General features: G+C 41.3%; 2 protein-coding genes and 2 non-coding genes across 4 annotated transcripts; 3 read left to right on the forward strand and 1 right to left on the reverse strand.

Moving 5' to 3' along the window:
- Positions 1–2,212: 2,212 nt before the first annotated feature.
- Positions 2,213–3,557, forward strand: LOC136151105 (olfactory receptor 2B2). The gene has a single exon (XM_065912038.1). It carries the CDS (start codon positions 2,213–2,215, stop codon positions 3,152–3,154), a length of 942 nt encoding a protein of 313 aa, XP_065768110.1. The 3' UTR covers positions 3,155–3,557.
- Positions 3,558–21,147: 17,590 nt separating this feature from the next.
- TRNAG-GCC (transfer RNA glycine (anticodon GCC)) lies at positions 21,148–21,218 on the forward strand. The gene has a single exon. It is a non-coding gene; the product is annotated as a tRNA-Gly (tRNA).
- Positions 21,219–21,592: 374 nt separating this feature from the next.
- On the forward strand, positions 21,593–21,664 carry TRNAM-CAU (transfer RNA methionine (anticodon CAU)). Its single transcript has one exon. It is a non-coding gene; the product is annotated as a tRNA-Met (tRNA).
- A 3,512-nt stretch (positions 21,665–25,176) lies between these two features.
- On the reverse strand, positions 25,177–25,557 carry LOC136151135 (histone H2B type 1-C/E/F/G/I). Its single transcript, XM_065912066.1, has one exon. The coding sequence runs from the start codon at positions 25,555–25,557 to the stop codon at positions 25,177–25,179; it is 381 nt and encodes a 126-aa protein (XP_065768138.1).
- Positions 25,558–25,668: the final 111 nt, after the last annotated feature.

Below are 25,668 nucleotides of genomic sequence, written 5' to 3' on the forward strand. Positions count from 1 at the left end.
AAAAGAGTAATATCTGCTTTTTAAAAATTAGAATAAAAACAGGTAAATTTATAAATAATTTTGCTTACTCTCCACCATCCCCATTTCTTAGGAGTGACTCTTTCTTCTGTATTCTTCAAGGTAATTTTTACTTTATGTATTAGTATCTTTATGTATGTATGTATAAAATACTATTTTTAAAATTGATAGAATCATGCTATACAAATGTTCAGTAACTATGTTTTTTCATTTAGAGATACATTTGAACATCATTTTATGTCTATATCTATGATTATGTTTCTCAAAGTTTTTGCCAAATGAGAGCAAGGCAATTTTTAGGGGACTAGTAGTGGAGATGGAGAAGGAAATGGCCACCCTCTCCAGTTTTCTTGCCTGGAGGATCCCAGGGATGGGGGAGCCTGTTGGGCTGCCATCTATGGGGTCGCACAGAATCGGACACAACTGAAACGACTTAGCAGCAGCAGTAGTCCCAGAATAAGTAGAACAAAATTAAAATACACGTTGTTAACATTCAAATGAACCTGAATAATCATGAAAAATTTATATTCTGATATTGATAAAATAATAAACTAATTTAGAGTGCCCTGTTAAGATTTCTTCAGGATGAATACAAGTTTAGCAGGTGGAGCTGACATAGCAGCAGTTTTAGGAAATTCAGGGGGCTGAATAGCTTTTGCTTAAAGCATCTCAGGAGGGCTTCCTGTGTGGCTCAGAAGTAAAGAATCCACCTGCAATGCAGGAGACACAGGAGATGTGGGTTTGATCCCTGGGTTGGGAAGATCTCCTGGAGGAGGGCATGGCAACCCACTCCTGTATTGTTGCCTGGAGAATTCCATGAACAGAGGAGCCTGGCAGGCTACAGCCCATGGGATCCCGAAGAGTTGGACATGACTGAAGTGACTGGGCAAAGTGTTTCAGAGTTCCCACATCACTATCATACTTGGATAACCATGTTTCTATGTGCCAGGCACTATGCCAACCAATTTTCATTGAAAAATCACATATATACTTCACAGCAGGTGGTTACTAAGATCCTTACTTCGAGGGTTGATAGTTTGGAGGCTAAGGAGGAAAAAGGAAGGTGAGTTTTCAACTGGCAGAGCCATCTTTCATTGGCAATCTTAGAAAATGTATAGTTTTATAAACCATAAGTAACTCCTCTCTGAGCAACCTCAGAGACCTTGAAACACTCTAACTTCTTTCATCCACACTGCTCTGTTTCTAAGAGCCGGGATCTAGATTAAGCGATGTGTGTATATGTTTCTCATCAAGACAACATAAAAAAGCAGTGTTATCTTCACAAGTGAGAACTTGAAGATCAGAGGATAAGAAACATTCCCAGTGTAATGTAACTAATTAGGCAAGGTAGCCTATGAGCCTAAGTCCAGTTCTGTATCATTAAATAATCTTATATGAATTCTGAGCTTCTAAAATAAAAGATATATATGTCCTCAGTTGTATCCATTATTAGATACTTTTTTTTTTATTAGATACTTTCTACATGTTCTTTTTTTTTTGGAGGGGGTGATATTTACACAATTTTAATTAATTTTAATTTACACAATTTTTACACAGAGTGTCTCACTGGCATTAAGAGGAAATAGATGGCACTAGGGGTAAAGAGTTCACCTGCCAAAGAAGGAGATGTAGGAGATGGGGGTTCGATCCCTGGATTGGGAAGATCCCCTGAGGAGGGTATGGCAACCCACTCCAGTATTCTTGACTGGACAATCTCAAGGACAGAGGACCCTCGTGGGCTACAATTCATAGGGTTGCAAAGAGTTGGATACAACTGAAGTGACAGCACACTCTCATGATTTCAAATGGCAAGAACTGTGTCTCTATTAGAAGGTACCCAGGGTAGAAAGAAGTGAGAACAATGAATTTACAGAATAACAAAAGTTCAAATTTTGATATTTTTTTTTTAAAAATTTTGATGTTTTATATAGAATATAAAGTTATATGAATATGGAAACTGATGTTACTTTAAAAATTTTTAAATTTATTTTGCTAATACACTTAAAATAGAAACACATGAAATACTTGAAAAGATAAATATGTATATTTTTGTCAATATATTTTCACATTATTAATAGCCTCAGTCTGTAAGTTTATACAAATTGTTAGCAAAATGCTTAAAACTGACAGTACATAAATGCACTTGTTAACTTACTTTTTATATTCCAGAGTACCAAGAGCTGAACCATTTAACATGAATAGGATCAATGAGAGTGTCCCCCAAGAGTTCATCCTCCTAGGTTTCTCAGATCGACCATGGCTGGAGCTTCCACTCTTTGTGGTGTTCCTGATTTCCTATATCTTGACCATCATGGGCAATCTAGCAATAATTATTGTGTCCCGTCTGGATTCCAAGCTCCATACCCCCATGTATTTTTTTCTTACCAACCTCTCACTCTTGGACCTTTGCTACACCACAAGTACAGTTCCACAGATCCTGGTAAACATATGCAGCCTCAGGAAGGTGATCAGTTATGGCGGCTGTGTGGCACAGCTTTTCATTTTCCTGGCTTTGGGTTGCACCGAATGCCTCCTCCTGGCTGTCATGTCCTTTGATAGGTTTGTAGCTATTTGTCGGCCTCTCCACTACTCCATCATCATGCACCAAAGGCTCTGCCTCCAGCTGGCAGCTGCATCGTGGGTTAGTGGCTTCAGCAACTCAGTTTTGCAGTCCACCTTGACCCTACAGATGCCACTCTGTGGCCACAAGGAAGTGGATCACTTCTTCTGTGAAGTCCCTGCCCTGCTCAGGTTGTCATGTGTAGACACAACAGCAAATGAAGCCGAACTATTCTTTATCAGTGTGCTATTCCTTCTAATACCTGTGACACTCATTCTGATATCATATGCTTTTATTGTCCAAGCAGTGTTGAGAATACAATCAGTGGAAGGTCGGCAAAAGGCATTTGGAACATGTGGCTCCCATTTGATAGTGGTGTCACTTTTTTATGGCACTGCTATCTATATGTACCTGCAACCACCATCCCCTGCCTCCAAGGACCGGGGAAAGATGGTATCCCTTTTCTATGGAATCTTCACACCCATGTTGAACCCCCTTATATACACGCTTAGGAACAAAGATGTAAAGGGAGCATTTAAGAGGCTGATTGCAAGGATTTTCTTAATCAAGAAATAGGAATACCCAAATGATAGGTCTTGTTAAAACTTGAAGTTTACTTATTTAATAAGTTAATAAATTAAATTATTTAATTTAATAATAATTAATTTAATTTAATCTGTCCAAGTTGCTTTAGTCTGACTACTCTTAGAACTGTTATGATGACCTTCTTCAAATAAAATGTCATTGACAAAAATCTACACTTATTTCCTACTGTCTACCTATAGTCATTGCACAAGTCCTGAGAACTGGTGCATTATGATCTCCTAAAATAGTGTAAGCTTAAAATATTTAAAGTCTCAGGCTTTACAGCACTAGTTTTTATACTTGGTAAAGAGTCTTAAACTTCTGTGAGACAAGAATTAAAACTTAGGAAACATAACATTTTTATACACATTCAAATATGCTTACACACACCACAAATATTTTCTTAATTACAGGAGATAGAACAGAAGCCCATAAAGTCATACAAAGTACCCCCTCCCTTGTAGATATAAAGTTAATGATAATAGCTTAAATTTTAACACTATTCCCACATCAACACAATATTTGGGTTCCACAATGATTTTTCTTCCAGTTTTACCTGGATCTCCTCTCATGTCTATACTTTCCATTTATCCTAAATCAAAGTATCTTATCCTATTTCATCTACCAAATAAATTTGTAGCTACATTTTAGACCTGAATCACACACTCTTTATTGGAATTTTTTTTCATTATTCCCTTACCATCTATGTTATCTGTCTCCTTGTAAGCTCTAAAGCAATTAGAATCTAAATCATAAAACTAGCACAGTATATAACGATATTCATTGCTTGTTTAATGCACTTGCTTTGTTCAAGAAGAAAAGCTTATTATGTTAGCTCCCTTAGGTAGCATAGATTATAATTTATACATCTTCCACATGGCCTTCAGAGCTCATCAAAGTGCTGAGGAAAATATTTGCACACTGTGAGTCGGTTTTTGGCTGATTTTATGAATAGCCGGCGTGCTGCAGTCCATGGGGTCACAGTCGGACACGACTGAGTGACTGAACTGAACTGATGAATAGTTGCACTGTAGTAATTTTAACTGCTTCTTTTTCTAATTACTTCTTCTACTAAATACAAAAACAGAAAGTTCAATAACTGAGAAATACAATTAGCATGTTTCCTTTGAGTACCGGTATTCACAATGTACTGCTGCTGCTAAGTCGCTTCAGTCGTGTCCCACTCTGTGCGACCTCATAGACGGCAGCCCACCAGGCTCCCCCATCCCTGGGATTCTCCAGGCAAGAACACTGGAGCGGGTTGCCTTTTCCTTCTCCAATGCAAGAAAGTGAAAAGTGAAAGTGAAGTCGCTCAGTCATGTCGACTCTTAGCGACCCCATGGACTGTAGCCCATCAGGCTCCTCTGTCCAAGGGATTTTCCAGGCAAGAGTACTGGAGTGGGGTGCCATTGCCTTCTCCGATTCACAATGTACTAACAAGGTACATTTCAGCCTCAGTGTAATTTTCTGAAACAACATGGTGGATCTTAAAACTTCAACCTGCATCAAGACCACCTGGAGGGCTTTTAAAATCCAAGATCCCTGGGAGTCAACCCACCTACACTCCAAAGTTTCTAAAGTAGGAGGTCTGGAGGGAGGGGCCGGGATTTGCATTTCTAATTAGTTCTCAGGTGGTGCAGATCTGGGACCGCACTTTAAGGACTGCTGTGCTAATGGTTAAAATGAATAAAGAGGTCTTGCTAGTACTGGCGCTTAGCGTGGGCCACCTCCTAAAATATCACAATGGTATTATTTTGAGTTGAAGTTGCTTGAGAAGCAGCAGTTACAAGAAGGAAACTCTGACCTTCCTCTGTCCCCTGGAAAACAGAGAAAAAATCTCTCATGTGAAAGGTACACTCCCCACATTTGGAGGTAGGAGGACATCCTGATCACCACAAATAGGGAATTCGGGCTAAGAAGCCAGTATAAACCAGTTTTTAATTAAACATACAAATCACTGACTTCCTTTCTAGGATTCACATTTAGAGATATACAAATATTGTAAAACCAAAATGCTTCTGCAGAATAATGACTAGAGAACTGAGGAATCAGAACATCATGCCTCTTGAAGAACTACTGAAGGCCTAAGTTTATTTAACATGGAGTGAAAATGCTTTGTCAATGTTTGATATAATAGTTCTCTTCACGTATTTGAAGGACAGTCATGTAGAGTATTGTCTGTTCTGTGAAGGATAGGATTCACATTAATGGGTAAAAATGAAGTTGGTATTATATTAAAAGGGACTCACAATAAAATTTGAATTATACCATGATGAAATAGTTAAACATTTCTGGCAATGTGGGAAAATAGAAATCTATATAAAATAGGGTCAATTAGTCTACCTATGCTCTTCCTCTTTAAAATTTGTTTTAGAAATTTTCTGTAGCTAAATCACATGTTATAATCATTTCTGTGAATGACCAAAGAACAAAAGTAGACACAGAGAAAATGATATAACCAAGCCTTTAGAAAAATGTCATGTAGAAATTGATTCTTGTGGCTTCTAAGGGAAGAGTTAGGTGGAAGCTACTCTGATTCAATGAATGGGAGTCAACACTGGTTAAAAAAAAATTAAATGAATAAATATCTCTGTGGAGACAGGATTTTCAATTCTGGAGGGAAGTTGGACTACATGGCTGGTAAGATCATTCCTGATCCAGGAAGTCTGTGGCTATGTCAATAACAGGGAGAATTTGGTTAGATATAAAAAATAACATCCTGAAAATAAAATTTTCAATGTAACAGAATATATAAATAAAGGATACAGTGAAATTTATTCTCTCACAGTTCTGGAGGTCGAGTGTCTGATGTCAAGGTGTCAGTAAGGTCATGCGCCCTCTGGAAGCTGTGGCGGGGGAGGGGGTAATTGGCAGGATCAGTTCCTTGTCTTTTTTGGTTTCTAACGGCTGCTGGCATGTCTTGTGTCCTTGACTTGTGGCCCCATCACTCTCAGCTCTGATTCTGTTTTCACATCTCCTCCTCTCTGTGTGCCTCAGTCTAAGCTCCCTCTGCCTTTCTCTTATAAGGAAACATGTGATGGCAGGTAGAACCCACCCAGAGAACCTAGCATAAATTTCTCAATATCCTTGAGTAGTCACATCTTTTGCTATTGAAGGTAACATCCGAAGTTCTGGAGATTATGAGGTGGACATATCTTTTCAGTTCAGTTGCTCTTTGCAACCCCATGGACTGCAGCAGAACTGCAGGGAACCAATTACTTCTTCTACTAAATACAGAAACAGTTCAATAACTAAGAAATACAATTAGCATGTTTCCTTTGAATACTGGTATTCAAAATGTATCAACAAGGTACATTTCTGCCTTAGTGTAATTTTCTGACACAACATGGTGGATCTTAAAACTTCAACTTGCATCAAGACCACCTGGAGTGCTTTTAAAATCCTGTCCATCATCAACTCCCAGAATCCACTCAAACTCATGTCCTTTGAGTCAGTGATGCCATCCAACCATCTCATCCTCTCTCATCCCTTTCTCCTCCCACCTTCAATCTTTCCCAACATCAGGGTCTTTTCCAGTGAGTCAGCTCTTTGCATCAGGTTGCCAAAGTATTGGAGTTTCAGCTTCAGCATCAGTCCTTCCAATGAATATTCAGGACTGATCTGCTTTAGGATGGACTGGTTGGATCTCCTTGCAGTCCAAATGACTCTGAAGAGTCTTCTCCAACACCACAGTTCAAAACCATCAATTCTTTAGGACTCAGCTTTTTTTATAGTCGAACTCTCACATCCATACATGACTACTGGAAAAACCATAGCTTTGACTAGACGGACCTCTGTTGGCAAAGTAATATCTCTGCTTTTTAATAAGCTGTCTAGGTTGGTCATAAGTTTTCTTCCAAGGAGCAAGAGTCTTTTAATTTCATGGCTGCAGTCACCATCTGCAGTGATTTTGGAGACCCAAAAGATAAAGTCTGTCACTGTTTCTATTGTTTCCCCATCTATTTGTCATGAAGTTATGGGACCAAATGCCATGATCTTAATTTTCTGAATGTGGAGCTTTAAGCCATCTTTTTTAGTCTCCTTTTTCACGTTCATCAAGAGGTTCTTTAGTTTTTCTTCACTTTCTGCCATAATGGTGGTGTCATCTGAATATCAGAAGTTACTGATATTTCTCTCGGCAATCTTGATTCCATCTTGTTCTTCATCCAGCCTGCTGTTTCTCATGATGTACTCTGCATATAAGTTAAATAAGCAGGGTGACAATATACAGCCTTGAGATACTCCCTTCTGATTTGGAACCAGTCTGTTGTTCCATATCCAGTTTTAACTGTTGCTTCTTGACCTGCATATAGATTTCTCAGGAGGCAGGTCAGATGGTCTGGTACTCCATCTCTTGAGAATTTTCCACAATTTGTTGTCATCCACACAGTCAGAGGGCTTTGGCATAGTCAGTAAAGCAGAAATAGATTGTTTTCTGGAACTCTCTTGCTTTTTTTGATAATTCAACATATGTTGGCAATTTGATCTCTGGTTCTTCTGCCTTTTCTAAATCCAGCTTGAACATCTGGAGTTTCATGGTCCATGTACTATTGAAGCCTGGCTTGGAGAATTTTGAGCATTACTTTACTAGCATGTGAGATGAGTGCAATTGTGCAGTAGTTTAAACATTCTTTGGCATTGCCCTTCTTTGGGATTGGAATGAAAACTGACCTTTTCCAGTCCTGTGGCCACTGCTGAGTTTTCCAAATTTGCTGGCATATTGAGTGCAGCACTTTCATAGCATCATCTTTCAGGATTTGAAATAGTTCAGCCGGAATTCCATCAGCCTCACTAGCTTTGTTCATAGTGTTGCTTCCTAAGGCCCACTTGACTTCACATTCCAGGAGGTCTGCCTCTAGGTGAGTGATCACAGCATCATGATTATCTGGGTCATGAAGATCTTTTTTGTATAGTTCTTCTGTGTATTCTTGCCACCTCTTCTTAATATCTTCTGCTTCTGTTAGGTCCATACCATTTCTGTCCTTTATTGTGCCCATCTTCGCATGAAAATTTCCCTTGGTATCTCTAATTTTCTTGAAGAAATCTCTACTCTTTCCCATTCTATTGTTTTTATTTCTTTGCACTGATCACTGAGGAAGGCTTTCTTATCTCTCCTTGCTATTCTTTGGAACTCTGCTTTCAAATGGGTATGTCTTTCCTCTTCTTCTTTGTCTTTCACTTCTCTTTTCATAGCTGTTTGTAAGGCCTCCTCAGACAACCATTTTGCTTTTTTGCATCTCTTTTTTGGGGATGGTCTTGATCATTCCTCCTGTCCAATGTCACAAACCTCCATCCATACTTCTTCAGGCACTCTATCAGATCTAATCCCTTGAATCTATTTGTCACTTCCACTCTATAGTCATAAGGGATTTGATTTAGGTCATACCTGAATAGTCTAGTGGTTTTCTCTACTTTCTTCATTTTAAGTCTGAATTTGGCAATAAGGAGTTCATGATCTTAGACACTGTCAGATCCCAGTCTTGTTTTTGCTGACTGTATAGAGCTTCTCCATCTTTGGCTGTAAAGAATATAATCAGTCTAATTTCGGTGTTGACCATCTGGTGATGTCCATGTGTAGAGTCTTCTCTTATGTTGTTGGAAGAGGGTGTTTGCTATGACCAGTGCATTCTCTTGACAAAACTTTGTTAGCCTTTGCCCTGCTTCATTTTGTACTCCAAGGCCAAATTTGCCTGCTTCTCTTGACTTCCCACTTTTGCATTCCAGTCCCCTATAATGAAGAGAACATCTTTTTTTGGTGTTAGTTCTAGAAGGTCTTTTAGGTCTTCATAGAACTGTTCAACTTCAGCTTCTTCAGCATTACTGGTCAGGGCATAGACTTGGATTACCGTGATATTGAATGATTTGCCTTGGAAATGAACAGAGATCATTCTGTCGTATTTGAGATTGCATCCAAGTACTGCATTTTAAATGAGGTTTCCTTCATTTTGACAGTATTCAGAGCAGAGTCACATGCTAATGTTACAAAAGGGGCAATCTGGAGACACAGACTGTTTTGGTAATATTCCCATAATTGAAATGCTCTGTTAATATAGTCAAAGCTATGGTTTTTCCAGTAGTCATGTACAGGTGTGAGAGTTGGACCACAAAGAAGGCTTATCACTGAAGAACTGATGTTTTTGAACTGTGGTTTGAGGCCCTTTGACAACAAGGAGATCAAACCTATCAGTCGTATAGGAAATCACTTCTGAATATTCTTTGGAAGAACTGATGCTGAAGCTGAAGCTCCAATACTTTGGCCACCTAATGCAAAGAGCTGACTCTGGAAAACACCGTGATGCTCGGAAAGATTGAGGGCAGAAGAAAAGAGTAACAGAAGATGAGATGGCTGGATGTCATCACTGACTCAACGGACAAGTTTGAGCAAACTGGGAGATAGGGAAGGACAAGGAAGCCTGGCATGCTGCAGTCTCAGGGTCGGACATGACTCAGCGTCTGAACAACAGCAACAACTGTGAAGAACAGGGGATTTATTTTGTATGAAAAATCTATCCGAAGATCTTCTTTTGTTTATATTTGATTTTATCCAGGAAAGAACCCTAAAATGGATATTGTGTGTGCTTAGTCGCTCAGTTGTGTCTGACTCTTTGAGACTCCATAGACTGTAGCCCGGCAGGCTCCTGTGTCCATGGGATTATCCTGGCAGGAATACTGGAGTGGATATCAACAGTACTCTAATCTTATGGTTTATTGTAAGATTTGATAATCCCTGTTTTAATAAGATGAGCATACTGTATTTCAGGTTATCCGAAGGGGTTCCTTCCGAGCACCTGGAAGTTCTTGGTTCATGTACTGTTGAAGGCTGGCTTGGGGAATTTTGAGCTTTACTTTGCTCATGTGTGAGATGAGTGCAATTGTGTGGTAGTTTGAGCATTCTTTGGCAATGCATTTCTTTGGGATTGGAATGAAAACTGACCTTTTCCAGTCCTGTGGCCTCTGGCAAGTTTTCCAAATTTGCTGGCATATTGAGAGCCATTATTTGTCAGTTAACAGAGATACTCAGTGAAGAGAATTACAAACGTTTTTGCCCGCAAGCAGCTCACAAATCAGAGGCTGAAGCAGAGGTAGTACACAAAAACCGGTAAAAGTTTCAGTCATCTACTGCTGGGTAAAAAACTTAACGGCATGAAATTCTATCCATTTTATTATGCTCATGGATTCTGTGAGTGACTTTGGACAGGGCACAAAGGAGACGGTTCGGCTCTGCTCTACAATGTCTGGGAAAACTTAGGCTACGGGGACTAGAATTCTATGGCAACATCTGCACTTTGTTGATCTAAAACAATAAAACAGCCAGTTATTTTACCAACAAATGGATTTATTCTGGAACAGCAAAGAATAATATTTAGGCAGGATGGAATCTACCGGAAACTACAGACAAGTCCAAAGAACAAAGGAGAGGAATGCTCTTTTGTAGGGAAGGGCAGATGGGTGGAGCTGCTAAGATAGCCCCAAGATTTATCCTCCTTTTCACAGATCCTGACATGGCAAATTAAGGTACAATGCCCAAGGTTTTTGCAGTAAGAGATGGAAAACATGCCTTATTTCCTAACATAGTATCTTGGGGAATTTGAATTTCATTTAATCAAATGTCAAAATAGGATAATACCCCCCCCCCCCAATGATACTACTAAACTCAGCTAATTAAAGATAGCTCAGAAAGTTCCTTTTGGATCAAAATTTCTATGTGATCTGTTGTTATGCTTTTACAGTTTTCTGAGTTCCTAATTCCAATGATCACTCAGCATGGCTTAGATCTTTCAATTACTAAACAGTTGTATCTTGGGCATCTTTGCTAATGTGGGGAATCAGCAGTGTTTAGGTGGCTTTACTGATCCTATTCTTCTAATAGGTCATTTACTTTGATTTGTTTCTTGCTTCTATTCTATTTCTTCTAAAGTTTGTAATTAAGATTTATATTCCTATTTATATTTTTAAATCTCCATTCACAGTAATAAATATAGGAGAAGATTTGTATAACTGAAAGACCTTTATAATTGATGGTCAAATTCTGTGCCTACTTTTTAAACTATATCTTGTATTCTTTCCTACAGAAAAGAAAAGCATTTTTATAGAAGTGTACAAACTCAATCAGGATTAAAAAAAAAAAAAAGGCACGATGAGAAGAAAATGGCCAAACAGCAGTGATATTAAGAGAACCCAGCAGTTAAGACAATTTCCCCAATTACATAAAAAAAAAAAAAAACCCCAAAAAACTTTAAAAGTGGCCTGGCGAAATTCACAGTTCATGTGAGATAGTAATTCTAGTGGAGTAAGTATATTTCATTCTTCCTTAGAAGGATCTGACATAACTGCTTGAAGAACAAACATAACTACTCCCGTTTCCCACTAAGTCACTGCACAAGAGTTATAGATGGTTGTCTTGACCTCCTATTTTCCATCTGATTGTAGGAAAGGATGAGGGTTGCCTCCACCCATTGCTATGCATTTAAAAACACCTGGAATGAGTGGTACAGACTAATTCCCTTGTGCCGGGGGAAACACTTTACAGCCCAGGCTTTGAGTGTGAGTCTAGACTCTACAAGTTACCATTTTGTGTTATGGGGCAACTCATCTAACCCTTGGTGCCTCAGTTTTCTCCTCAGGAACGTAAAATTAGCAATACCACTTACTTCACAGGATTGTTGTAAAGATCAAATAAGAGTAACGCACAAAACTTGCTTATAGTATCCACTAGATGATGAACTACTACCTCGAGAATAGAGAAAGGGCCGTTTTCATCCTTTTGTACTGTTTATCACACAGTGATAAATGAAGAGCAGGTATGCAATCATTGCCTGACAAATCACTGAAATAATTCATCTCTGGTAGAAATTGGTAACAGCTCAAATTTCTTTCTCACTATTAAATACTAATGTTGTAAACAGAGTTCACCTAGTTTAAAATAATCTAGTCTCCAGGATCTTTAAGTTCATCTGAATATGTTGATTCTTACCAATATAGTTAAGTTTCAAGACCTGGCTCCACATGTGTGGGCCATTTCAGAAACTTCTCAAGTAAGGCTATAGATATTTTTCCTGAGGGCTATCAAGTGCCTGGCACTATCCAAAATGCTTTGGGCAATTCAAAAGAATCACAGAGCACACCAGTTGGAGGAAATATTATAGAAATTTGAGGCTTGGAGGAGTTGACTGATTTACATAACAGCACCAAAGTAAAGATCTATAGCTAAAGTCAAACTCTGACCCCCAGTCAACTGTGTCCTGTCAACTGTGGAAATTTCATATTTAAGCATACGAGAATTGAAGAGAAACACAAGCCCATAGTACCTGACTTGACAGGCTTATTCGGTGTACAATACTCTCTTGTTGCTCAGTTGCTCAGTCGTGTCCAACTCTTTGTGACCCCATGAACTACAGGGTGCCAGGCTTCCCTGTCCTTCACTGTATCCCAGAATTTGCTCAAACTCATATCCGTTGAGTCGATGATGCCATCCAACCATCTCATTCTGTTTTCCCCTTCTCCTCTAGCCCTCAACCTTTCCCTGCCTCAGGGTCTTTTCCAGTGAGTTGGCTGCTCGCATCAGGTGGCTCAAGTATTGGAGCTTCAGCTTCAGCACCAGTGCTCCCAGTGAAAATTCAGGGTTCATTTCCTTTAGGATAGACTGATTTGATCGCCTTGCAGTCCAAGGGACTCTCAAGAGTCTTCTCCAGCACCACAGTTCTTAGTAGTGTGGCTTGTTGAAAGAGGAAAAGTAAACTCAACCTCACTGTTTGAGGTCTTTTCTGGGAGACTGCAGTCTTGATCCAGGTGAGTGGAAATTCAGGGGTTTTTGTCCAGCGGGCTCAACAGGAAGTCGAGAAGTTCTCTGCTGAATGTGCTGTGAGGAATTCTACCGAGGTGCGCTGCTGTTGCTGGCTGTGGGCAGGCTCTTTCAGGATCACAGCTCCGTCCTGCTTCTGAGCAAGTAGTCTTCTCTCCTCCTTTCTGAGTGATTCATCCAGGAGCCAGGGTCCAAAGCCTCAAAGCCTGACAATGAATTGTCAGTTGGAGATTATATTTGTAATCTAAATTTAAATTTTAAGGAGAAAAAAAAAATTATTTTTTGAAAAGTTAAAAGACGTTGTCAAATGTCAAAAGCGAATACAAAAAAAGACGAACTCAAACCAAATCCATACCCAGGAAGTAGTTATGGCACAGTATCAATTCCAAACACTTGATCACCTGGGAGGTGAATTTCCAGTCATTTGGAGGGGAGTACTTTTTATCTTTTTAAAAGACATTTTTCTGCATACAATATGTTACATAATAAAAAAATTAACACACCTCCCCCCCAAAAAAGAAAGAAAACGTACAAAAGAGCAAAGAAAGTATATGATCCATGTTCTCAAACTGTTTTCTAAGAAACAAGAAGTACATTTAACTGCATGAGAAAGAAAATGCAAGCAATAAAATTCTACTTTTTAAAGGTTTAAATTTGCCAATATATAAAATGTAAAACCCTGCAGAAGAAGCTGCACTGATATAATCACCAAAGAGGATGCTGTTGGGGGCTCTCTGATTCAAAACGGAATATACACTCAGATTCTACTGACATCAAAGACAAACAAAATCCTTACAAACACACTTTCATATAGGTAAGTTCTTCAATGTCCCTCAGATTGATTTCACCTCCTCTGTGAAGATTCTACCCTTGCTCACATGAGGGTATCCCACAGTCCTTTGAACTATCATAAACTACTGCATTGCATTCTTAGGCATCACTTCCCAGGCATCTCTTTCCTAACACTTAAGTTACTTGAAATTTGGGATTTTTCTTCCCTTCATCATTCGTTTTGTCAGTCCTCAGTACCCAGTATCAGGCTTCAGACACCCTGGATTTCCATAAAGTTGAATGGTAATTATATATTTTGTATTTATAAGGTATAGATATTCCTGTATTCAATTCCTGATTTCATTCATTGTCATCTGAGTGATGAAGGGCTAACCCTAATTTCTCTGCTCCCTCAACTAAAACATTGGGACAAGAATCCTGGCCTTGGAGGTTCTTTTATGGGTACTCAGGGAAGTAAGTAGTGGCATGTAACAGAAATGATCTCAGCAGATGGTCTGATTTTGTGAACTATCATGATGTTTAAAAACCCTTCAATATACATTACCTCCTAAAGAGAAATACCCATTGCCACTGGATCAATTCCCTTCTCTGGGTCTCAGTATCTCCTCCTGTAAATGAAGGACATTAGGCTAGATTTCATCCATCCCTCAGTGAGCCTTCTTTCTGAGAAATTTGTTTTCAGGTGCCCCTGAGGAATGGTCCAAAGAGCATTACTCTTTTCTCTGACCGGTTTGTCGTTAGAGGACTAGCAGAGTCACCTAGCATAGGGACCCAAAACTGCAGGTGAGATCCAAAGGCCACCCTCATGCTCACCCCGCAGAATTCCACACCCTTTTCCTGATGTGCTCTGTCCCTCTCCTGCCTCTTCAAATCCACCTTCAGAAGAAAGTTGCTTTGATGATCCAACAGTCATTCTAAAGAACTTAAAGGCTTGAACAGTCGTTGCTGCAATGGTCAGAGTGCGAGGTTTTGCTTTGAGTTACCAGTCAGGGCGTGCTGGGAGCAGGTTAGGGGCGTAAGGTTTCCTTCCATCCTCGCTGTGAGACAAGCCTTTGTCCTCCACGCTGGCTCTGGTTCAGCCTCAGTTTTGTTCCCATTTTTGCTCCGACCCACGTGACACTGGTAGGTCTCTCCTGGTGCTTCTGATTGGCTGCCCATCTCATTTAGTTCCCCGATCCTCTCACATCCGTCCTTGGACCAAACATCCTTCCTTGTCTTGTCTGCTACCCACGCTCTACTTGGTAACACCCTGCTGGTGGAGCCTGGTACTGACCTCCCCTTTCACCTGCTCGCACATCAACTTCTTATTAATAGATATATGTTAACTTGTCCGTGCTCTTTACGTTTAATTCCTCTATTGGTTTAATTACTACAGATTTATAAGAAAACTTACTATCAAATCAGTCAAGACCAACTTCTTCTTTCTTGTCAAAATTATGGTTCTTTTCTTGGCTCTTGACATTTCCCTAGGAAGGGGTTCAGAGAATGCTTTCTCCAAAATACACCATGCTGTCATAAGGATTATTTTGAGCTGAAGGCAATCGACAGGAAGCAGACAGAAAAATTCTCTCCTCTTCCACACAAGCAGGAAGGGCAGGAGGAGTTTTACTCGCCAGAGACAAACCTAGACTCCTCAGCCTAGAGAAAGCTTAGAGTTCGATCCCATCACCATATAAAGGTTTTGCCACCCTAAAAGTTTCCCCATGTCATCCCTTACAATAACCCTTGAGTCATGACCTCTTACAAGATTAAAAAATAATGTTATCTTTTAAAGAGTCTGTGGTGACTCAAGGATGAAAGAGCAGATAAAGCCAAAGAGGGTCTTGGAATGCAGGAACAGAAAAACCAGACCTTTATCATCTTTCCCTTCCCCATGTTGTAACTATTAACAGATTTCAGGTCCTCCTGAGCAGTATAAGCTGTCTCCCCTCCTACCTTATAGGGAGAAGGTTTTTACCTTACTCCACCTCCACCTAGTATACTTGCCTCATCCAATCAGCAAGTGACCCACAAGATCGGTATCCTACTCCTTGTACCCTGGGTATAAAAGTGGACAAAGATCCCTGTTCAACGTCAATTCTTCCTTGAGCTTCCCCGGTGTTCTGACAGCGTCTCCCACTCTAATAAATTTTATTTTTCTCTCATTCTGCCTCATGTCTGGAAATTCTTTTCTAACCCACACACAGACCAGAACTGAGTTGTCTTGGTGCTGTGAGAATGTTGCTTTTTATGGTTGAGCAGGCTTGGTGATGTGTAACACAGGTGCACAATGCACAATGGAGGGGAGAGAGGAGGCCAAAGGGTGGAGAAAAGTTTTTATGATTAAATTTTTCTTCTCTTGGCATAAAATATGAATTTATTTCACATTACTAAGTTTAGATTTGTTTTTTTTTTTTTTTGATAGCCTAACACTTCAGACATTTGCAGATCTTATGGTCAGAGTGCTGTCTCTACTTTTGTCCTTGTACTATTGTCCCTACAGGCTCAAAATAGTGTCACTCATGCTAAAGTCCATGATACTAAACCTAGACTGTAATTTCTGAATTAACTGCTGTTTCAACCTTCCCCAGGAATCTTATTCAACCAGTTCAGAATTTTCTGGTCAGCACTAAGGAGATAATCTAGTCTCTTGGGTCCTCTCTGTTCCTCCCTCTCTCTAGACAAAATCTGCATGATAAAGACCCCTGCTGTTCTCTTCCCACCCCCACCCCCCAACCCACAAATCGGGTGTGTCCTGGTCCAAGACAGCACTTTCTTTTCTTTTGCTAATAACTGTGCCTCTCCTTAATTCTAAAGGAAATCAGCCCTGAATATTCTTTGTAAGGACTAATGCTGAAGCTGAAGCTTCAATACTTTGGCCACCTGATGTGAATAACTGACTCATAGGAAAAGACCCTGATGCTGGGAAAGACTGAAGGCAGAAGGAGAAGGGGACGAGGATGAGATGGTTGCATGGCCATCACCGACTCGATGGACATGAGTTTGAGCAAACTCCAGGAGACGGTGATGTACAGAGAAGCCTTATGTGCTGCAGTCCATGGGGCCGCAAAGAGTCAGACACAACTGAGCAACTGAACTGAACTGTGTTTGCTGGAAAACCTCCCGTAATTAGCCTCCCTCCCACAAATCTTTCTTTTGTCTTCAGCTGGTGAAGGTATTTGAAGTGGTAGCTTTGAGTCATTTCGGAGGTACACAGTTTTCCTGAGTATTTCCCATGTACACAGGAGGTATACATATTGTCAAACTACTCTTTTTCTCCTGTTAGTCTGTTCTTTTTATTACAGGGGTTTCTAAACCGAGAATTTAGAAAGGTAGAGGAAATATTACATATCTGAAGCAGGGTCCTGGAGCAACACCCCACGATGTGTGGCAGACAGAGTGCAAGACACGAAAATATCTTTCATTCTCAGGGGATGAGGGAGATTACCAGTTTACCCAGATTACCATAGTGGGAAATGATGTCTAGTTGGTGAAAGGTCACGCTGATCGCAGGCGGGAAGGCGCCAGCCAGAAAATGCTGACAGAGAAGCGCCCCCCCTCCCCCCTCCCCCCTCCCCCCTCCCCCAAAGGTCTCAGATAAGCCCCAGGGACAGACATCCACCAATCAACAGCCCGTTGCCAGGCAGACTGATGGACGCGAAGGCGCCAAGACTCCGGCCAATCAAAAAACCGACGTGGGACCTAGGGGTCCAATCAGCACCTTGGTCCCGCCACTTCTGTATCCGCCAGGGTATATAGATGTCGCCCCGCCTCCCCGCACATTGCAGACTCTTGTTTTTTCCCTTGCTCGCGCGTGGGAGCTCGGCTCGGGAGCGATTGCCCAATAAAAGCCTTTTGATATTCTGGCGCTCTCTTTGTTTTGTCGCGGCGTTCTTACAGTTGGCTCATGTGTTGCCAGGGAAAACAGCTGAGGAGCACTGCCTTCACCACCCCTTTGATAAACAAGAGAGTAGATGGAGCTAGGGCAAGTACATAGACACTTACTGATTAAGATCTATGATTAAGAGGGAAAGTCAGTTCTGTGAGTAGGGTGTAGGTGAAGCAGGCACTGGTGGAGCAGAGGATGTAGGTACAGAGAGGAAAGGAACAGCCATCTTAGGCAGCCTAATCATACAGTGTGTGGGTACAGGTGTAAGGCAGGCATGTATGGCCTTGGCATGATTTTAAGGAATGTAGGTTGATCTACACCTCGTTATACATTAGCTCTCAGCCACCTCCACCCCTGATCTAAGCTGAACCCCCAGAGTGAGGCCTTTATAAAAGAGAGGGAGTTTCTGAAGAAGGTAGGGGCAGGAGTGAATAAATGAGGAGTATGGAAAGGATGGCACTTAATGAAGACCACCTTCCAGGTTAAAAGACACTTGGGAACTATAAGAGGATACACTGACTGAAACCGATCACCCTGCAGGCACCATAGCAACCGTTTGCAGGAGCTATTTTACAACAGGAGGTCAGGACCGCCTTACACAGAATTAACAAGTCACCACCAACCAGAGGAATTCAGAAAGGTCAAAGGAGATGCCATCCGTCCTACCACCTCCCAGTTCTTTCTTGCTGGCATCCATCTTGGCTGAGCAATGCGTGAGCCCCAAGGAAGTACCCTGAGTCACAATGACTGTGTTGGGGTCAGTGTGAGGAAAGCAGGAGAGACTCCATCTTGAAGTCTGTCATCCTTCTTAAAGATAGGATGTGAACTGGGCCTGAACCCTGCGCAAGAGTGAGGAAAATGTTGCTAGTGAAAACCAGGTCTCCTGGAGACTTCCTTCCCTACAGATGACAAACGGAGACTGTAGTTGAGGTCAGGCTGCCCCTGTTAAATTAACCATGGAGACATCCCCCCTTGATGTATAATCATTGTTCCCCCCCTTTAACCTTAATTGTTTGTCTCCTAGGACCAAAATCATATACAACAAAGAGGTTGCTAATATGTAACCAGATACACATGTAATGGGGGGCATAAAACCTGGCCTCTCAGAAACAGGGTCCTTGTTGGGAACTGATTCCCCTTGGACCCGCTGGCATAATAAACTGTACTCCACTGTCCTGGAGTGTCCTGAGAGGTGTGCTTTGCGACTCCAGATCCCACAACAATTGGACAGAGACAACCCAGAAACTAATCCCATCACCATAAATCAGAGATTGGCAGAGCAGCTCTCCTGGGTTCCCTTACCCTCCTGCTCTCCACCACAGGACCTCTTCCCAATAGTCTTTTGCTTTGTCAGCACCTGTACCTCCTCTGATAATTCATTTCAGAGCGTCAGACAAGAGTTCCCTTTCAGGCCCTGGAAGGGCTTCTTCCAGGAGCAGAACGACAAATCAGGGACTGTCATCCTAAGCCCCAAACTGAAACTGAATTTCAGTGTGTGTATGTGTACAGGCTCTTAAGGAGTTTATACAGATCTTTCATCAGTTCTTACAGGAATGTGTGCACCCACATGGTAAGAATCTCCCACCCTAGACTTTAAGGGGAGATAGAAACAGCAGACCAGCACCCATGGCTTTGAGCAATGGAGAGCTTCTTAAAGAGTTTAACTTGTGAGTTTAGTCCTTTTATTTGTGCTGAGTCCACAGAATTTTCCTAAAACAAGAAGGGATTGTCAGGGAAATGTATGCCTCAAAGGAAAATTATAGCACACATTTTAGTGTCATCTGATTCTGATTCAATGAGAGGTATTTTACAATACTGTAAATTGTAGATAACTGACAGCAATAAAAAATAATTCCTGTCTTGTTCAGTTGCTAAGTCGTGTCTGATTGTATGCAACCCCATGGACTGCTGCATGCCAGGCTCTTCTGTCTTCCACTATTTCCTGGAGTTTGCTCAATTTCATGTCCTTTGAGCCCGTGATGCTATCTAACTATCTCTTCCTCTGCCGCCCCCTTCTCCTTTTGCTTTTATTCTTTCCCAGCATCAGGGTCTTCTCCAATGAGTTGGCTCTTTGCTTCAGGTGGCCAAAGTATTGGAACATCAACTTTAGCATTGATCTTTCCAATGAGTATTCAAGGTTGTTTTCTTTTAGGATTGACTGTTGTTATCTCCTTGCAGTCCAACAGAGTCTCATGAGTCTTCTCCAGCATCACACTTTGAAAGCATCAATTCTTCCTGGCTCAGCCTTTTTTTTCATGGTCCAATTGCTGTTTTTAGACATGCAAATTAATTCCATCTCTTGAGGGGACATTTTCTCCCCAGTCCACCTTCCTCACCAATCCTCAGCAGTATAAAAGCCAGTTTGGACTTTATTTAGACTTGACTTTCAATATTACTGATCTATAAATGGCGTCCACTCTTTGAATTCTCCTTTGAGAACACCTCACCAGTTATCTCATTAAGGAGTTAAAGTCTTTTCAAAAGGGTTCATTTTTACACTTGTATGAGAGTTACGATTGTATATTTTTGAGGAAAATAAACCTTTAAGTAGTCTTCTCAGGTGGGCGGTAGAGAACCAGTCTGCCAATTCCGGAGACTCAAGAGATGCAAGTTCGATCCTTGTGTTGGCAAGATCCCCTGGAGAAGAACATGGCAACCCACTCGGGTATTCTTGCCTGGAAAATCAGAGGAGCCTGGTGGGCTACAGTTCATGGGGTCGCAGAGTCAGACATGACTGAGCTGCACACACAAACACTCTTTAATAGACTTTTATTCTCTATTTGACTGGAAGGAGTTACACACACACACACACACAGTTTTTTCCGCACCTCTCAAGGTGGTACAGGGGCCACCCTCCGCCAGGGCACGCCCAGGACTGGGTCACTCACACCCAGACCAGCCTCCGGTGTCACAGAGGGACGCTCTTAACTTGCAGTGGAAAGGAGGGTTTGAAGGAGTCTTTTGGGCCTAGAAAAGAGAACAACAGTCTCAAAGGCCTCTTGCTGAATCATCTAACTTCAGAGAAAACAAAGCATAACTTTAGTTCCATCCTGATGCTCCAGGCCAGTTACATCTATCTGGGACTTATCACCCCCTGTCCGGAAACCTTCCACCCCCTACACTCGCCCAGAAGACTTATCACCCCCTGCCCAACTACAAGTGTCATCTCAACAAAAGAATACTCAAAATATCCCACTTGATTGACGTTTCCCTTATCGCTTCCACAAATCTCCCTTTAAGTATGAAGCCTCCCTGATCCCTTTCGGCGCTCAGCCTGGTCGTTAGGCCGACTGTCGCCCCTCCTTGCCTGAATAAAGGTAACCTACTTCTGTTGAGGTCGTCTTTCCTTTTCTGCCTCGCTGAAACTGTACCTTACAGGGTTTCCTAAAGAGAAGGGAAGAGGGAACATTACAAAGTTCTATTCAGTAAAAACAAAAAACTAAACCTAATATATAGTTTCAATGTAGCGAGTGAAAAAAAAGTAAAAGTCATTTAGAAAATGAGCAAACCCGAGCACTGTAAGCATTGGTGGTTCAGTGGTAGAATTCTCGCCTGCCACGCGGGAGGCCCGGGTTCGATTCCCGGCCAATGCAAGGCTATTTCCGTCTTTTTCTAACTTTGAAAATGCTCTGGTTTTGAGCTCGGACATTTTCTATTATCGCATTTTGACCTGCTCATATAGTTTGTGACCGTAAGACCCGCAATCACTTCTGCTAGGTGAAAGGGGCAGACGGGTTGGCGGCCGGTTGTTTTCTTAACAGAAACACCCAATTTTCTGCCTTCAGAATATATAAAATCAATCTGTTTTGGATTCATTCTTTTGTTTGTAGCATAAGTAAAATCAACGAATGGGCTTTGAAAGAAAAATGTCCCCAGTTCCTAAAAAAAGAAGGAAAAAAAAAAAAAAAAAAAAGCCCTTTACGTAAAATCTATAAAGGGATTACTTTGAACACTTGCTATTGTATTAAGCAGAGTGGCGCAGCGGAAGCGTGCTGGGCCCATAACCCAGAGGTCGATGGATCGAAACCATCCTCTGCTAGCTGTTTTGTATTTTTCCGGGGGGGGGGGGGGGGGGGGGGTGTGGGGGGCGCGCGGAGGCGGCGGTGCGAGGAAATGAAGGACTGTAGTCTTAGCAACCCTGTTGCACATCTTTCTACACCTAATGAAAACGTGGGTAATCCAGGAGTAAATTTTTATTCCAAGACAATTTTGAGACGAAAGTAATTCACAAATCAGAAAAGCTTTAATGTCAGGTGCCGTATCTCAGAGAGCAGAGAATTAGTGTTAACCCATCTTTACCTACTATAGTACTGTAAACAAGAACTTAAATTTAGAGTTAAATAAAACCACGTATAGTTAATTTCAGTTTCAGAAATTTGGTTAAAGGGAGTTGGAATTTATTTAAAATAATTCTCAAAAATCTCTCCCCGCTGCTCTGTTTTCCTTCTTAACACATCTCTATGTAGTATAAAGGTATATTTTACTTTATTCATTCAGTATTTTGTCCCCCTGTGATTGCTGTAGTATCTAGACCGTGGCCTGTCACATCTTAGGCACTGCTTGTTTGTTAAGTACACGAATAGCTACAATTTCTAATACACCAAACAACACTAGTCATTGTTATTTTTCACCTTTTAAAAAATTACAAGGGTACAAAAATGACCACACAAAATCTATCTACTGTTTAACATTATGATATATTCACTGCAAATTTCTTTTATATTTAAGGAAAACAACACAAAATTGAAGCACCCTTCAGCTACATCCCCAACCCTAACATCCCTTTTCTTAGGTAACTCTATTGTGAATTTGATATGCATATCTCCTGTTCCCCCAACTTCACGTTTTTTCTTTGGATGAATAATTATTTACCAAGAGCCTGAGAACAAGTCATATTATGAAGTTTTTATTTAAATAACACAATGCTTATTCAAAAGTGTTGACAAAGTATCTACATGAAAGGCTTTTCTTCATAATACCATTGATTATGTCTATTTCTATTCAACAATCTATAGCCAAACATGAGAATACCTAATATCTACATAAATGTCTGGAATGGAAGGTCAAAGGGTCATATTTGATTTTCACTTGGTTCTAAAGTGAATTCCTTGGTGGTCCATTGGCTAAGACAACATGCTCCCAACACAGCGCCAGGCTTCCATCCCTGATCAGGGGGCGAGATCCCACATGTTGCAACAAAGATTGAAGATCCTGGGGGCCTCAGCTAAGATCTGGTACAGACAACTAGATTAATTAACTAATAATAAAATATAAAGGCAACTTCTTTTGTCAACTTGGCAACAGAGGCTTTAGAAATCCTATCATTAAAGCCCTTTTATCAACTGTATTTTTTTTCACATTAAAGTCCTATAACTGTATAGAATCACTATATTCATTTCAGGTGCCAGGTGAAATCTCATTTCATTTTCAATCTGCTTACACTGATGCCCATGGCAAATACAATTTCCATTTGAGATGGTTCTTAAAATACTATCCTCAGTAGCAAGTTTTATAATCTCACAGATCACCAGAGGCACATGTGATTAATCCAAAGGAAAACATTTGTCAAGAAAGATGAAATAATTCACTGTTTTCTTCTGGGTTCTATTTAAGAATAAATTTTAGGACTGTTCTTGGATATTGTAATCATAGATTGAGCATCTTCTCAAAGTGGAAAATTCATGCTCCCTCCCAGCAAAAATCAGGATTTTGTCAGGTGTTTAAATTTACAGAAAATATTCAAATATTTACGGTTTGAAGACCATAACTAGTGTGTCCGTGACCCTCTTGTTTTATTTATTTTAGGGTACAGAATGTTTGATTTTTGACTTCTTTTTATTTGGACAGCTCTGACCAGGCCACAAAACAATACCTCTCTTCCTCTCTCTCATGCCCACAAGTGACTTCTGGGGAAGCTAACTTAAATCCAGTGATTAAACGGAGACAGAAATGATCACTTTACTTATTCCAACTTACTGTCAGTAAAAAGTCGAAGTATTTCAATTGAATCTGGAAAACCCAAGGCCTTTAATCTGTCCTCCTATATTCTTGCCACAAGATGGCAGAAGAGGGCAATACTTATATCACCCACTGAAGGTAATTCTCCCTCAGATCTCAACAGTGGAAGGAAAAAAAATCTCAGAAAGAGCAAATAATAGAGGCGATGAATAGGAAGTCGATGGGTTCAGGATGAAATTAGGGGACTGCTCTTACCAGCTTCCAAGACCTAAGGACGGGGCGCAGGTACTGGAAAGAGAGGAGTGAATGACAAACTCGTATATTTTGCAGGACTCATTGACACGTTGGCAAGACTTGCAGACTTGTTGCCTGTGACAGGGACAAAACTGTTCATCTGAGATAGGTCCATATCCCCAGCTTTAAGGGAAGCAACAAAGGGAAAAACACAAAATGTTGCAGTCTTAATTGGGGATATGGGTGTAGGGGCTTATTTTGCTGTTAATGGGGAGGGGGAAAAAGGAAATTACAAAAGCAATCATTTGTTGGTGAAAGGGGATGCCAGGGTAGCGGAAGATGTTAATGATTCCAGCTGAAAAGAATTAAGGCACCACTGAAAAATGCAGAGGAATGGGGAATTGAAGGACTTTCGATCATGCCTTGAGAAATTACATTCCGTAATAATCCTAATTAGCCCATGCGTTAAATAAATATGCCCTTCTCTTTAATACTTAGTTCTCTGACTTCTTTCTCGGGATTTTTAATTGTGGACTCAAGACACTACCAGAAAGCTGCTCCCCCGGCCAAGAGTCCTGGATGTCTCCCTCCCGTTGCATCCTGATTAAACATTGTAAGAACGCGGCTTTCCCAAGCTGCTGGGTTTCTTGTTCAACATTTTCTCTTTAAGTACCCTCCCGGACCTTTAATATTCCCATAGCACTATGACATAAATCATTTAAACTCACCCTAAGATCTTCGTAGACAGGGCTAATGTTGCAGTACCTATTCTGTAGAGGATAGGAAATAGAAACAAAGAGGCAAATTTCGCGCAGGATCCGACTGCAGAACACAGAGCCGTTAACTTTCAGTTTTATGGCTCTAGGCTTCCGAGCCTTGTGCATTCTCCAAGACAAAGCTAGCAATTTACTTTCGAAAAAATCTCTACAAAACGCGCAAAACTGTTGGCAGATTATCAGGCCAATTGCAACACACGGCGGGCTTTTCAAATAGTACTGCTGCCCAATCAGATATGGGGGGCGTTACTCGCTTTGAAAAAAAATTTTTGGTTGCTGTAGCTGAGGGCAAAACTGAAAATCCTTTTCAGTGGGCGCCAAATAAGTGTCCGACTCTGCGACCCCATGGACTGTAGCCTACCAGGCTCCTGTCCATGGAAATTTTCAAGCAAAAACACATTGCCTAAATGCTTATCCAACACTGCTTGTTGAGAGCTGTAAAAATTTTTATGGCGTTTTCCGTTGTCAAACCAGCTGCGTAATCTGAGTGAAACCAAACCACAATCAAGTGCACCAGCTATTTCTCTGAAAGTGTAGGTGGCTCTGAAAAGAGCCTTTGGGTTACGTAGGGCTGCGAGCCGGTTCACTTGGAGCTGGTGTACTTGGTGACGGCCTTGGTGCCCTCGGACACCGCGTGTTTGGCCAACTCCCCGGGCAGCAGCAGGCGCACGGCCGTCTGGATCTCCCTGGATGTGATGGTCGAGCGCTTGTTGTAATGCGCCAGGCGCGACGCCTCGCCCGCGATGCGCTCGAAGATGTCGTTGACGAAGGAGTTCATGATGCCCATGGCCTTGGACGAGATGCCGGTGTCCGGGTGGACCTGCTTCAGCACCTTGTACACGTACACGGAGTAGCTCTCCTTGCGGCTGCGCTTGCGCTTCTTGCCGTCCTTCTTCTGCGCCTTGGTCACCGCCTTCTTGGAGCCCTTCTTCGGGGCAGGAGCGGACTTGGCCGGTTCAGGCATGCTGACAGGAATTAGTCTCCGAGAAACAAAGAGACGATGGAGTCCCTTTTATAGTCACAAGCCCATATGCAAATAAGTCTTAGTAAACTTACCTGTCTGATTGGTGAATAC

Source organism: Muntiacus reevesi, chromosome 20, assembly GCF_963930625.1.
Source record: "Muntiacus reevesi chromosome 20, mMunRee1.1, whole genome shotgun sequence".
Lineage (NCBI taxonomy): Eukaryota > Metazoa > Chordata > Mammalia > Artiodactyla > Cervidae > Muntiacus > Muntiacus reevesi.

Coding starts and splice junctions, on each gene's coding strand:
- LOC136151105 (XM_065912038.1), top strand. CDS start 2,213: ATGAATAGGATCAATGAGAGTGTCCCCCAAGAGTTCATCCTCCTAGGT.
- LOC136151135 (XM_065912066.1), bottom strand. CDS start 25,557: ATGCCTGAACCGGCCAAGTCCGCTCCTGCCCCGAAGAAGGGCTCCAAG.